Below are 15,002 nucleotides of genomic sequence, written 5' to 3' on the forward strand. Positions count from 1 at the left end.
TATTATTGAGTTGTAAGTGTTCTTTATATATTCTAGATACAAGTCCCTGATTTGCAAATAGTTTCTCTTGTTCTGTGGCTTGTCTTTTCACATTCTTTTTTTTTTTAAAGAGAAAATGTATATACGAGTTTATTTGAGCTAAGCTGACAACAATTGCCAGAAAGCAAAATCTCAATGAATTGAGAAAATGCTCCTCTTTTCACATTCTTGATGGTATTCTTAGAAGTGCAAAAGTTTGATTTTGATGAAATTCAACTTACCTAGTTTTCATTTTGTTGCTTGTGCTTTTGGTGTCATATCTAAGAAGGCTTTGCCTAGCCCAGGCTCACGAAGATTTATGGCTATATTTTCTTCTAAGAGTTTTCTAGTTTTAGCTCATACAGTTAGGTCTGTGATCCATCTTGAGCTCATTTTTGTGTATGGTACGAAGTTGGGGATGTAACTTCATTCATGTGGATAGTCAGTTATCCCAGCACCATTTGTTGAAAAGACTGTCCTTTCTCCATTGAATGGTCTTGGCATCCTTATCGAAGATCTTTTGCCCATATACATGAAGGTTTATTTCTGGGCTTTCTAGTTTATTCCATTGGTATATTTGTCTGTTTTTATACCAGTGCTATGTTATTTTGATTACTGTAGCTTTGCAAATATGTTTTGGAATCAGAGAATGTAAGTCCTTCCATTTTTTTCTTTTTCAAAATTATTTTGGCTGTTCAGGGTCCCTTGACATTCGTATAATTTTAAGATGACTTTTTCTAGTTTTAGAAAAAATGCCATTGGGATTTTGTTAGGGATTGTGTTGAATTTGCACATTGCTTTAGGTAGTATGGACATCTTAACCATTCAGTGATCTTGAACACAATATGTTGCTGTCTGGTGTTCATTTCTAGATTTTCACATTGTGGTTGATGCGGTATCCCAATTATTCTTTTCAGTTATAATATTTCAAATCTTCAATGATTCAGAAAAGTATAGAGAATCATTTATTTGTTCAGTTTGCCTTTGATCATTTTGTACTCTGCCCACCCATCTATTTTATATTGAGACTTAACAGATGTTGACATTTTTGTCATATTTGTGTCAGATTCCCTTTTTTAAATTACTATTGCAGGAACATTATATCATTATCATAAATCAGAATACAGGGAAAACAATCTCTACCAACAAATCATTGTATTTTCAGTTTTCCCTTCCAGTTCTTTCCCAAAATATACCGCATTTTCCCAGTATTAATCCTAACTTAGATGACATGTTGTACTCTGCTTCTTTTATTTAGTATTTTAAGCATTTTTTTTCAGACTACAGTGTGGTTTTTGTAATTACCCTTATGATAGTGTGTTCTTTTTGCCAAATGGGTATAAAAAAGAACTCAGTCTTGGCTTTACCATTTACTTGCTTTGTGATCTTAAGAAAATCTCCTAAGTTTGCTGAAACTAATAGAAGTAAAAATAAACTTCTAATTATCTAAACATGGAAATAACACTATTATATTACAATGCTGTTATAAAGATTAAATGTATATTAAAATGTCTGGAACATAGTAGGCCCCTGATAAGTGCTAGTTTCCTTCCCTTTCCTTTCCATAGGGACCTAGTTTTTATCCTATTCCTCCAGGGGTTGCACTCAAAGACTCAGAACTTGCTCTTATTCCTTCAGACCAAAAAAGACCATCCATACACTTGGAGAATTGAACTGGCAAAAACAGAAAAATACTGGGACGGATGGTTCCGAGGCTTATCCAATCTCTTTCTTAGTTGTCCTATTCCTAAGTTGCTGCTCTTGGCTGGTAAGTGTGTATATGCATGCATTAGTAAGCTTGGGCTACCATAACAAAATACCATAGACTGGGTGGCTTAAACAACACATTTATTTTCTCACAGTTCAGGAGGGTGAAAGTCTGAGATCAGGGTACCAGCATGGTCGAGTTCTGGTGAGAGTTTTCTTACTGGCTTGCAAACAACCTCCTTCTCACTGTGCCCTTACATGGCAGAGAGAGAGCAAGAGCAAGTTCTCTGGTTTATTCTTTTTTTTTTTTTTTTTAAAGATTTTATTGGGGAAGGGGAACAGGATTTTATTGGGGAACAGTGTGTACTTCCAGGACTTTTTTCCAAGTCAAGTTGTTGTCCTTTCAATCTTAGTTGTGGAGGGTGCCGTTCAGCTTCAAGTTGTTCTTTCAGTCTTAGTTGTGGAGGGCGCAGCTCAGCTCCAGGTCCAGTTGCCGTTGCTAGTTTCAGGGGGTGCAGCCCACCATCCCTTGTGGGAGTCGAACTGGCAACCTTGTGGTTGAGAGGATGCGCTCCAACCAACTGAGCCATCCGGGAGCTCAGCGGCAGCTCAGCTCAAGGTGCCGTGTTCAATCTTAGTTGCAGGGTCACTGCCCATCATCCCTTGGGGGACTCGAGGAATCGAACTGGCAGCCTTGTGGTTGAGAGCCCACTGGCCCATGTGGAAATCGAACCAGCAGCCTTTAGAATTAGGAGCACAGAGCTCCAAGCTCCGGTCGCCTGAGCAACCGGGCCGGCCCTCTGGTTTATTCTTATAAGGACACTAATCCTATCATATGAAGGCCCTACCCTTATGCCCCCATTTAACCTTAATTACTTCCTCATTTAACCTTAGTTACTTCCACATCACAAATTATGGTGACATTGTAGATTAGGACTTCAATGTATGAATTGAGGGGGGACACAATTCAGTCCATAGCAGTGTGGGTGTATTGTCATCTGAATATGTCCTTGCTATCTGTAACTACTCACCAAATGGGTAATGACTTCCAAGGTGAAGTACCATCCGCACTCACTTATGCCCTTTCTCCTCCCCACCAAATCCCTAAACCTAGAGAAACATAAGCATCCTCCTGGATGGCCTGATTCTAGCCTGGCCTCTGTACCTGGTCAAGCCCAAGCCCTTCTCCTAGAGTGGTGTAAGGATATTCTGAGTATAATGGAAATTAAAAAAGAAAAACCCTGTTTTCAGAAACCAGTTTAAATGAGTAAAGTGATTGCCTGGAAAGCTTCATGTATTGAGACTATAGCCTCAGGGAGTTAGGATTACCATTAACATGAATTAAGAATGTCATCATGTTTAAAACTTCGTAACAATTTTTATTTCATACTTGAACAGCAAAACCTATTTCACACGACTTTTTCTAGTAAGGTGCTTATGGATTCTCTTATTTTGCTCTAGGTGTTGATAGATTGGATAAAGATCTGACTATTGGCCAAATGCAAGGTAAGACATCAAGAAATTACGTCCCCAGGTCCTTCTCCGAAGGTACAGAAAGGAGCAGAGTCATGTGGAAATTAATGTTCTGAGATGATGAGGTGCAGTGGAGAAAGCATGTGCTTTAGAGTTAGACCCAAATTTGGCATCCACCTCTGCTTCTGATCCCACTACATGATTGTGGGCAAATATTTCTCTTTTCTGAGCTTTGGTATTTTTTCCCCTTCTAGAAACGTGTATTATACTACCATCTATGTCCCAGAGTTACAAGGATTGAAATGAGGCAATGTCTTTGAAAAGAGCATTAGAAACTATAAAGTACTCTATGAGTATATATAATATTGTGAAAGGAGATATTCTGAATACTGGTCAGTATTTTTATTGTTTGAAGTCTTAAGAAAAGGAAAGGTCCAAGATAATCTAGATACAAAAAAGTGTAAACTCTGTTTTGGAGCCAGCACGGTGAGGCGGTAAAAGCAAGGGCTCTGAGGTTTGGACCAGATTTGACTACTGCTTCTTTCCTACTAAATTTTTGACACTGGGCAAGTTACTTGACCTGCCTTAGCTTTAGTTTTCTTAGTCTATAACATGAGAAAATTGATGGCAGCCTCAGCTCTGAGAGGCACAATGAGCAGGAAAGTGACATGTGCTCAGGTCCAGGTGTGTTGGCCAGATGACAGTAGAGGCAGTGGGACCAATTTTATGGAGGTTCTTGCTTTATTATGGATGAAAGTCTCGGTGTAAGTGAAGTCAGTTGGCATTGGCAACTTTTGAGTTATGGGAAGAAGAGGTGCCAACTTCAAGGCCAACATTTCAGGCTTAAGGTACTGTTGTTGACCTTCCTTCTTTTCTACTTACTCTCTCTGGGCAATCAAATGACTTCATTTATACCCTGGTAAATCGCAAAGCTAAACGTCCAGCTCATACCTCTCTCCTGAGCTTCAGACCTGGCCCATGTATCAAACCTGCTGGACATCTCCACTTGGATATTTCATGGGCCCCTCAAACTGTTGTTTTAGCTGCCCTCAAGCTCTCCACAGAGAAAGTGGCTATATTCCCAAACAGCAGTTGTTCAAAGGCTCCTGGATGATTTGTCAGACTCTGGCCCCAGGCTGTTGTACCATTCCCTTCCTCTAACTACAGTGTCCTGAGGCCTGGAGCAGGACCAGGGGCTAGGCCTGTGTGACTTTCACGGCACTGTTGTTGGTAACTCTGAGCTTAGACTCCTTTCCTGAAATTCAATTTAAGCAAACCTTTCCGCAGCACTCTTTCTGTATAAGACCTATGCTTGATGCTGGGCAGAGAGAAGAATGAAACATGGCCACTAATACTACCTGAAAGTAGTTAATCTGGACTGGAATAGCATTTGGAACCAGTGTTGATTGCCAGCCTGGAAATTAGATAGGCCTGGGTTTAAATCACTATTACTGGTTTTGTGGCCTGAGTGAATGGCTTATTTCTTTAATCCTCAGTTTTTTCATCTATAAAACGGAGATGATATATCTCAATACAATTGTGTGAAGTTTAAATGGGTGAAGTAAGAGTCTGACAGATGGTAGCTTCATTATGTCCAGAATGCACTCACGGTTCTTCATTAGATGCCCTCCTATTTCCCCCGTGAAGATTATGCCAAAACCACGTTCTCTTTCAAAGCATCCCATGAGTATAGAGAGTAAATGGCTGGGAAGAGGGACATCCCATAAAACAAAGGGAAATGGCTAAGTCGGCGCAGATTCCTAGCCATAACCTTCCCAGCATTGTGTTTAAACCAGCTGAATTAGGTATAGAATCCTGGAAACTCAACACTCATGATGCAACTTGGGTGAATATTAATACTTTACATTCTCTGAACTTAAGGTTCCTCATCTGTAAGGTTCAAACCCTCTGAACTTAAGGGTTTGGAAATATGCCCACCTCATTGAGTAATTGTGAAGGTCACCCATGATCACATTATTTTATGTGTACTGGACTTAGTGTTATTAGTATGTGTGAGTTCTCCTTGATTCCTTATACCCATTCTCCTAAAGAGGAATGAAAAATGCGTCCTAGTCATTAAGCCTGGGGTGGTTAGAGATAAGTTTTATCTGGTCGTTCTCTCAATTACTGATTCATCCAAGACTCAGCAAGCACTTGCTCAGTGTCTAGCCCTGTGTTGGGCCCTGTTAGGGATATAGAGCAAGTAATGATACTAGCCCGTTCTTACAGAAATGACACAGTCCTGGCATATAAAACATAAGCTTACACACCAAGAGGGGCATAAGCTGCTCTGTGTTTGGAACAGTAGGAGATCCAAGGAAGAGGGAAATAGGCTGGAACACCCTGGGCAGCTTACAGCAAGAAGAGGGGCATAAGCGGGGCCTTACTGAATGGAATGGTCTTAGTTCCTCTACTAATTAAGCCACCTTGGGCAAATCACTTCACTAATCATGGCCTCTGTTTCATCTCAAAAAAGTGTTTCCATATTTGTCCTGCTTAATTTTATGTTGAGAATCAACATAAAAAATGGGTAGGAGAGTATTCTGAAAAAAATTTCAAAACACTGTGTAACTGGAGTAAGAATCACAGAACATGATGATCAGAAGGACTTTCAGAGATTATCCCTTATTTTGTAAATGGAGACACTGAGGCGCTGAGAGTCTGCTCTCTACCTGTGGGAGGTCGGGGTCCCATATCGTTTAGTCTGTTTATAGATTTTGCTTTATCAGTCATCATGATGGTTCACTCTTAATAGCTATCATGTTAGTTGTAAGCTTGCAGTGTTCCACAGATAGTATGAGAAAGTGCTTAGCACAGTGTCTGGCGCATAGTTAAGTACTCACGTGGTAACTTATTACTGTCATCATAAATTTCAAAATCCTTAACGTAGTTTACAGAACCCTTAATGGTATGTTCCCTGCGTGCCTCTTCAGCTTCATTATTAACTCTCAAAAGCACCATGCCAAACTTTTTATTTCCAGGAACAAGCATTTCATCTCCTTCCCTTTGTGTAGGCTGTTCTTTCTGCATGGGAAGCCTCCCTGGATCCTTATTTGATGGTGAAGTCCCCTTTCCTATGTTCTTCCAGTTTCTTGTGCTCAGTTTAATCAAACAACTACATGCTGCATTAAAATGTTCGTTCTTGTGTTTTGCTCCCCCACTAGACTATAATCCCCTGAAAACTGGAACTGTTTTTTCCCATGTATCTGGCCCAAAGTAAATGCACACTGAGTAGTTGCAGAAGAAAAAAGTGAAGGAAAAATGATTTGCCCAAGGTTACAATTACAAGTATTACTGCCCTCCTCAAAGACTTGGCAACTGGGTCCGGAGTATTGGGGGAGGCAGGAGGGGGTTTTTAGAGTGTCTGTGCAGCTGCAGAGATGGTAAGGAGAGGGCTGTTGTAGTCCCTGAGGTTACCTGGGCTTGTTTCCTGTGCAGGGAAGTTCCAGATGCAGGTCCTACCCCAGTGTGGTCACGCAGTCCATGAGGACGCGCCAGACAAGGTGAGTCCCGGGATTGATGACCGAGTTTTGAGGACAGCTGTGCGAGTAAGTAACCTTGGGGCTCACAGAAAGTAGAGCAAGCGTGAGTCAGCCTGTGGGGCCTGCACCGGTGCCGCTCCGCCAGCCCCCAGGCTTCTCCTGGCAGCTGCCTGTGTTCTGGGCTTTCTGTGTGGGCTGAGGAGCTCACGGCTACTTCATCGCAAGGCCCTACATGAAGATCTTAAGCTCTACTTCTCCATTACCCCAAAAAGCCAGATGGAAAAAGGGATAATTGGGGTCGAAACTGCTCCCTAAACTACAGTAACAGGAATTAATATGTGTTCCCCCTGTAGGAAAAAGGTATTTTGTAACTCTCAGGGAATAAATAAGCCTTCACATCATTCTTGACTTCTCAGTAGTTCTTGTCAGGGATGATAGGGAAGAGGCTCCTAGTCCTGCGAGGACCCGGGTCCTTTTGATTTCAAGCTCCCAAGACCTTTAGGAGACTTGAGTCCTCTAAGATCCTAACCTTCCAACAGAAGTCCCCAGGACCCCCACTGCTAACCTGCATATGGCCTGTAATTTCTCTCCCTTTTCCAGGTAGCTGAAGCTGTTGCCACTTTCCTGATCCGACACAGGTTTGCAGAGCCCGTCGGTGGATTCCAGTGGTAAGGAAGTACAAGCCCAGCATGGCTGGCCAACTCCAACAGAAAGATATTGCAAGGTGGTAAATATGTCTGCCTTCATCCTGCCTGTTTTGGGTCACCATGGCTTCCCTCTTCCTCCTCAACACAGAGCCCAGCGTGTGTGTTTCTGCAATACCATCGTTGGTTGTTTCTGTGTGCTCTGGTCCAGTGGGTGTTGCTGAGCTGAGATTAAATTGCACCTCGTCCCTCAGCTCCCCACTGCAGTGTGCACCTCCAGAATGGCCCTTCTCTGAGGGCTGAAATGGGAATCGGTCCATTTCCAGGCTCTTAGAGAACTGCCATACGCCTTCTCCTGCCCTGCTGCTGAGGAAGGCTGGGCCACCGTGGAGGCCGTGTAGAAATCCAGAGCAGGGATTTCAGCCTCAGCACTACTGACATTCGGAGCTGGTAATCCTTTGTGGTGGGAGCCGCCCTGTGCGCTGTAGGATGTTTAACAGCAGCCCTGGCCTCTCCGCACTGGAAGCTGGCAGCACCCCCACACACTTACAGTTGTGACAAGCAAAAATGTCTCTCGATTTTACCAAATGTCTCAAGGGAGGCAAAATCACTCCCAGTTGAGAACCAATGGTCTAGAGGAAAAAAGGATGCCTTTCGTCCTGGGGTGCTGTTCATCTGATTAGGGGGAGACAGTTGGGCTCTTTGTTGGGGATGAGGAGGCAGAGAGAGAGGCATGGTGACCCAAACCACGTGGTGTAGGCCCCACCCCAGGGGACTAGCGTCTGTGCTGCAGAAGGCCCCTGATCGTTAGAAAGTCCACAATCTTGATGAAGAGTCAAGCCTGCCAGTTGGAAAGTTTCTTTTCTGGTTTTGGTGAGGGCCCAGGGGAACCTGTTCCCCACCCTCAGGAAGTTTGAAGAAGAAATGTTGAAAAAAAATGAATGGCTTCTGCGTTAGAGAACCTGGAACGCTAGGGCCTGGGAGCTGAGGGTGACAGAACAGGGTAGGCACTGGAAGTGAAGACAGGAGCCTGGCACAGTGAGCCTGGCACACCAATGATTCTCTTATGCTGAACCACCCCGCAGACTACCAACCATTGATGGATCTCAGGAATCAACAGTAAAGACTTAATTTCTCTTAATAAGCAGCATTTGGTGCCCCTGGACCCTCTGGAGCTTTGGTCAAGTCAGTACACTGAGAGCAGACCCCGTGTCTATCCCTCGGTGGGGCTGTGGGGAGGAGGGACAGATCTTCATGGGCCTTGGCAGTCGTTAGGGAGGGCTTCCTGGAGGAGGCTGGGTGAGCAGGGGGAAGGCTAGTGATGGTCACACGGGTTTCCCTTTCCACTCTTCACAGTGTGTTTCCTGGCTGTTAGTGACCTGCTGTCCGTCCCTCCCTCAGCATTGAGCTCTGTTGTAAATACATCGCACCAGAGGCCACTGTGATGCCGCTGTCTCCTCCTCACCTTCCTGCCCGACCATGTGACACCGGCTTCCTATAGACGGGCATCCCCAGATGTACAAGCCCTTTTGTGTATTCCTACCAAAAGCATTGTTTTCCAGGGCCTTTGACTGACACCGGCCTCCCTAATCCAAGGCTCCCTGGCTCCCGCCTTTTCTATGTCCAGGGGTAGCCCCTGCCTATTCTCCCTGCCTTACCTAGGGTGCAGCCTCCATCAGAACTGCCACCCTGGGCCCCGATTCCCGGCATTAGGCAGTGCACATGGTCCAAATGTCCGCCCCCACCCCCACCCAGGCTCAGGGACCTCCATTCCTTGAGGTTGTTCTTGCATGGTCCTCCCTACCTTAGGGGAGGGACCATGCAAAGGGTAATCCTTATTTTTCCCTTTCAAGTAAAACACCAGTCACGTACCTTTTTATCCCAGTCTTACTCTTCTAGGCTTGGAAGACTTACAGAGTCCAGGATCCAATCCTTAGGTACAGGGAGGGGTGGTGGATAGCATCACAAGAAACTAGCCTGAAAATCAGGTCCAGCCAGTCCAAGCACATGGCCTCCCATCTGGGGAGAGCCCACCGTCCACTCCCACATGTCTGGGCACCTGCCCTGGGCTGAGGCCAGGCTGCTCCAGGGGCCTCTTGAGCCCTCAGCTGCCACAGAGCAACCCAGGTGAACAGCCCATGCACAAAGCCGCAGGCTGAAGCCTGTGGAGTTGTTTTTAAGAATCAAATTTAACCGTTTTCATAATTGGTCCCTGGAGGTGTGCAGAGTGCCCGTTGCCTCTTCTAGACCCACAGCTTATCTTTGCCATTTGTAGTTTCCATGTTGCTCTTCACAGAAAACAGTACAGCCCAGCATCCTCCGTCTTTGCCCTCTTCCAGCTGCCTCATCACAGCACCGTGGCCTCCCCCTGCTGCCCAGGCACGACATTTCCAAGGGCAGGGAGGGGCAGCCTCCTGCAGCCCATCTTTTCTGTGACTGTCTTAGGTGATGCGTAGCCCCCTCCACCTTTCCACCCAACAACTTCCTATCCCTGTCCTGCTGCACGGTCCGGAGTCTGGGACCTACTTTGTTTCTTTGTTATTTATGACCTTGTGAAAGAAAATAAATACCTCCCAACCTTTATCAGCCTAGTCTTTCTCTCTTAGTTGTCCATATTTCTGCTGACAGTTTGTTGGATGTAGTCACCATTGAGCCCCACAAACCCCTTTCCTGCAGCCAGTCAGGATCATGTGCTCTGCCTGCTCCCCAGATCCAGAATGCCTAGTGGAATGAACAGAGCCAACCTCACCACAGCCAGGGACACGTGGAGTCCAGTCCCGTCTCTTCATATTATTTGTCGTGTCAACTTTGGTCCAGAACAGAACAGTCTGTGTACTGTCCACGTGACCTCAGACCCTTATGGCTTTGCCATCTGCCAACACCCAATCTTTGTCCACAGCCCCGATCGTCTCCTGAGCGCTAGACACTTAGAGGTAGTTCCAGTTACCTTCTCAGATCTCTCCGACATCTCAACATGAGATGACCCAAAGCCACTCATGTTGACCATTTCTAAAACTGAATTCACCTTCCCACTAAAATTAGTTCTTTCCAGGTTTCTTATCTCAGGAAATGGTACCACGACTTCTCCAATTGCCCAAACCAGCCAGAGCTTTCTAGACAGCTCCCTCTCTTACACTCATATCTAGTCTACCAAATCCTGTCCACTCTCTTTTCTATGTCCCCCCTTTTAGCCTACAGCTCCTGCGCTGAGGCCTCGTCTCTCAGCTAGATCACTTCAGTACCCTTGCTGGTTCCCTGCGGAAGCCCCTCCCTCGGTCATCTCTACAAACTGTTGGTATCCTCTTCCTAGAAGGCTTTCAGGCCAGGATGCCTAAATTAGAACCGAAGGCCCAGCTCTTACAGGTTGTATGAGATAACTGCGTACTTTCTTTGTGCTGTAGTTTCCTCATCTCAATAGTACCTACCCATAGGGTCTTGACTACGTAAGTTAATATAGATTAACTGGCTCTCTCACTAACTGGCACAGAGGAGGCACTAAATAAATAGTTTGTGTCATGTCACTCCCATATTATCCTTAAGACCTTTACTCAGAGTGGTCTGTGGGCCAGTAGTATCAGTCTCATCTGGAAGCTTGTTAAAGATTTTGTCCCCACGCCGGACCTACTGAGTAAGAAGTGATCTGTATTCTAAGCAGCACATTAATTCTGAGAATTCTGATTTAGATGTTCACAAAGTATTTCAGGGTGAAGCATGACATCCCCAGCAAAGAAGAAAAGTGCTTTGTGTGTGGTGGTTCTCCCAGCAAGCCCTTTGGAGGACCCTGTGCTGGGCTGTGCACCCGTTGTCCACAGGGGGGCAGCATGATCCCGTGTGGTTTTCAAGAACAGACAGCCACTTGTTCACCAGGCAAGTCATAGTAGTCATCACATTTTTGACGTCGTCTAATTAACGTTATACACATCTCATTTAATCCTCACAGCAACTCTATGAGGTAGATGATGTTATGTTCCTTTTACAGGTAGGCAGACAGGTCCCAATTCATACAGCTCAGAAGTGGCAGTGGCGGAATTCAAACCTACGTTGTTTTCATGCTGTCTCTGGACTACACAGGGGACCCTGGGCAGAGGTCATTTGGCCCAGATACCAGACTTTAAAAAGCAAGACGATGTTGACCAGGAAAATGAGGCTCTTCAGGTTTGAATAATGGAGACAGAACGAACGAAGTGTTTGCCCAGCTTTGTGTTAGCTGCTGTGCTAGTTAGTCACTTATATCTCCTTGATCCTTTATCTCCAATTTAAAGACAAGGAAAGCGAAGCTCAGGGATGTGCAATGTGTTGTCCACAGCTACAGCTAGGAGGGGCAGCAGCTTTGTCTACTGAGCGTTTCAGCACACTGCAGCAGAGAAGGGGCCATCCATGCACACACAATATATCCTTAATGAGCACCTACTGTGTGCTGGCCATAACAGTGTCCTTGTGAAGACTATACCTCAGTACGATAAACTCAGGAAGGGAATACACAAGACCCCGGGCCCTCTGAGTGAAGGATTATACCAGAGCCAGAAGGAGCATGTTTGGGTAAAACCAAAGTCCCGTCTGTCACACACACATGCATACTAAAAATTCCCAAGGAGAAGTTCTTGAAATAAGAAGGGAGGCAAATTTTGGGGTAAACATATTTAATAGTGGGAGGAGATTCTTGAGATTGAGAGCACTCAGGCCAAAGGCATGACGGGAGCTGGGCATGTCTTTTTGGTGGTATCTTCTTTTAAACCTGCTGTTACGAGCATTTATTTACTGATTAAGCAAACCTGAGCACCTCTTCTGTGCCAAGCTTCCAATGGCCTTTGGAGACAGAGATAAATCTATAAGGAGGCTCTTCACATGGCCTCATAGTCTAGAGACCATTAGAGTGACCACGTTACGCAAAGGCAAAGAGGACAACCAAACTTCTCTGGAAACAGGTCAGAGAAGGTTTCCCAGAAGGGAGCATTCGAGTTGCGCTTTGAAGCGTCATCACAGCGGAGGTAGAGAAGGAAGGGAAATACATTGCAAGGAGAGGGACGGCATGCAGAAGCCCAGGAGACTTGGAAGTCAGTCTGAGAACTGGGAGATAGTACGCTTAGCGTGGTTGGGAGAGAGGCTGTGACAGGAGAGGCAGCAGGAGGCAGGCCATAAAAGCCTTGAGTGGCAAGAATGGGGAGTTGTCTGAAGTTAGGGAATGCGGGGACCCTGTGTAGATGGATTGGACACTGTAAAGAGGCAGTGGTAGCCCAGGTAAAATAAAAGGCAGTGGTGGACCTAACTAGGACACTGAGAAGAGAGGATGGGCTCAAGATTTTGGCGGTGGGATGAACAAGATAGAAACTGATTCAGACAGTGAGGTGGGAAGAACCGTAAGTTGGATTCAAGGGCTTGTCATCAGAACTGGGGGTAGGGAGTGATCCAGTCAAGACATTAACGAGAGAAGAGCAAGAAGAGAGCCCGCAACAGGAGTAGAGAAAGCGAAAGGCAGTCACACTTTTCCCTGCAGGAACAGTGTGTTGTTTGTAAGCTTCAAGCCAACTCCTTCTGCCCCAGCTGGCTGTGCCATCAGCAGCCAGAATCAACACATTCTCACTCTGCTTCCATGGCTCAGAAAGTTGTGTAAACTCAAGAGGCTCCCTTATTCCTAGAGCTGGCTTTCTCTCCCAGCAGTTTGCTAGAAAACCCCAGCCGGTAGCCAGGCAAAACCTTGGAATCAGACGAGCCAAGTGGTTGGCCTCTTACAAATGGATAGAGAGAACAGTTAGCTGAGTAGTTAACTGTGTGATGGCGGAGAAAGTTTTTCCTGATGATCAGTGATGATGCTACACGTTGGTGACTAATCAAACTTAAGCTTAGAATAACTGACACAATATAATGCGTACCATTTCTAAAGCACATTTTCATCCTTAAGATCTCACAATTCTTCTGTGAGTGGGCTGAGCAGACAGGTTAGCAGTGCTATTCTACAGATGAGAAAACAAAACCTCTGATAAGGAAAGTGATTTGCCCAAGGTCACACAGTAGCACAGCCTGGCTAGGACTCAGGCCTCAGAACTCCCAGACCAGTGCATGTCTTAATCTGCGGGTCTGGGCAGGGTCAGCACCTAATTCTCCTCTTTATTCCTGGTCCCCCAAAGGGCCCGGCACTGAGTCAGCACTTGTCTTTTCCCAAATGACCCCTTCTGCTCTGGATTGCAGCCTCCAGGATAATCCATCGCTATGGCTTGCAACATTTTCACATTGTGCTCGGCTAAATTCACTCGGGATAAACTTGTCTCGTTCCCCTACTGGTCGTCAGCTCCCAGGAACTGCACCCTGCACCTCTCACAGCCCCACAGCACGAGCCCCGGCTTGCCCCTAGGGATGCTCAGTAAGCACTTGTTGCTTCATTTGCAGCCAGACAGTTCTTGGGTCTCAGTCACCTGGTCAAGATGTTTTATAGTTGTCACCTCTCAGACATTTTGAAAGTAGTGGTTCACAGTACAAGTTTGGAGTCAGACTGTTACTTAACTCCAGCTCTGCCTTCTTGCCTGTAAAATAGGGCAATGACTGGATCAAGCTCATAGGTTTGGGAAGAGCATTAACTCATGGATACATTATGAGACGGTGCCCCTCGCTCGGGAAACTCACCAAGTTCGCGGTAGCTGTGATTAGCTCAGACCCACCCTGCAGTTCTGAGATGGCTGGGCTCTGATCCCTGCAGCAGTGAAGAAGGGGAGCAGTGTCACCCACAGACAGTAGCTTTCTGTCTTAGTTACTCTGGAGCTGCAGTTACTCTGGAGCTTCAAATCCAGGGAGGATTTGAAGGAGCAGCAAATACAAAGGCCTGAAAAGTGGGTATGATTTTGGGGGCGATGAAGATGGTGGCTGTGAGGAATAGAAAGAATCGTGCCTGGAATGTAGTGAGAGGGGAATGGTGGGAGGTGAGCCAGGTTGAGACTAATGGGAATTTTATACTCTACATTTTTTTCATGCAATGTTATATTGTAAGAATATTCTCAGTTGTGACAAATGCTTTGTAAACATTTTTAATGGCTGTCTTAAAAATCATCATATAAAAAAAGAAGAAAGTTGCTTTCTGCATAAAAAACATCATCATGTGAGGTACACGGCTGATACAGATACACTCCCTGCTCAGTCTTCAGCAGAAGTCAGTGGGCAGAAGGGCAAACAGCCATGGGAGCCAGGCTAGCCCCCTCCTGCAAGTATCCTCATTGCCACCTCTGGGTCCCTGTGGTCAAGGCTCGAAATGACAAAAGCCCCACTGACCAAATCCCAGAAACTGTTGCTATTGTCCTGTTCCCAGCAGAGAGTGTCTGAGTTCCAGAAACTTCTCTCTCCAGCCTTCTTGCCCAGTCCTTTGTATTGTCCATTCTGGGACTCATGCCTGGAGGAGAAACAGTGTGAATTCTCAGGTGTCCTCTGGTAAAGGCCACTTCCTTGTCTCCCATTTGCGAGGAACAGACCATCCTGACAACGCCCTCTTCCAGAAGGTTGCTCTCCTTTCTCCTCTCCTACCCTAACTTCTGGCTTCTGGCTTCTCTGGAAAGCCCAGGAATTCCACCGATGTTTTCTCTGCCAACAGTTTAGTCTTCAGGGCTTGAGCTGCAGGGTCTGCGGAATTCCTGTCCATATTCGTGTATCCACTTGTTGGCCACTGGGAGAGGATGGGGAGGAAGAAGAGATCGAG

General features: G+C 45.7%; 2 protein-coding genes across 4 annotated transcripts in view; one reads left to right on the forward strand and one right to left on the reverse strand.

Annotated features, from left to right (window-relative positions):
• The window catches only part of PPME1 (protein phosphatase methylesterase 1), a 57,700-nt gene extending 47,793 nt beyond the window's left edge, over positions 1-9,907 (forward strand). Inside the window, exons 10-14 of the mRNA XM_081061854.1 lie at positions 1,657-1,786; positions 3,187-3,231; positions 6,637-6,701; positions 7,281-7,348; positions 8,681-9,907. Coding sequence (XP_080917980.1) covers positions 1,657-1,786; positions 3,187-3,231; positions 6,637-6,701; positions 7,281-7,348; positions 8,681-8,699 — 327 coding nt within the window. The 3' untranslated portion in view covers positions 8,700-9,907. The remainder of the gene's footprint in view (positions 1-1,656; positions 1,787-3,186; positions 3,232-6,636; positions 6,702-7,280; positions 7,349-8,680) is intronic.
• A 2,451-nt stretch (positions 9,908-12,358) lies between these two features.
• P4HA3 (prolyl 4-hydroxylase subunit alpha 3) overlaps positions 12,359-15,002 on the reverse strand; it is a gene marked incomplete at its 5' end in the record, with an annotated part of 43,221 nt that continues 40,577 nt past the window's right edge. For 2 of the 3 annotated variants that reach the window (XM_081061861.1, XM_081061864.1), the window contains one exon: positions 12,359-14,969. In XM_081061861.1, coding sequence (XP_080917987.1) covers positions 14,899-14,969 — 71 coding nt within the window. In that variant the 3' untranslated portion in view covers positions 12,359-14,898. The remainder of the gene's footprint in view (positions 14,970-15,002) is intronic. The other variant, XR_013994134.1, reaches the window with a different exon arrangement.

Source organism: Rhinolophus hipposideros (genome assembly GCF_964194185.1).
Source record: "Rhinolophus hipposideros genome assembly, chromosome: 10".
Taxonomy (NCBI): Eukaryota; Metazoa; Chordata; class Mammalia; order Chiroptera; family Rhinolophidae; genus Rhinolophus; species Rhinolophus hipposideros.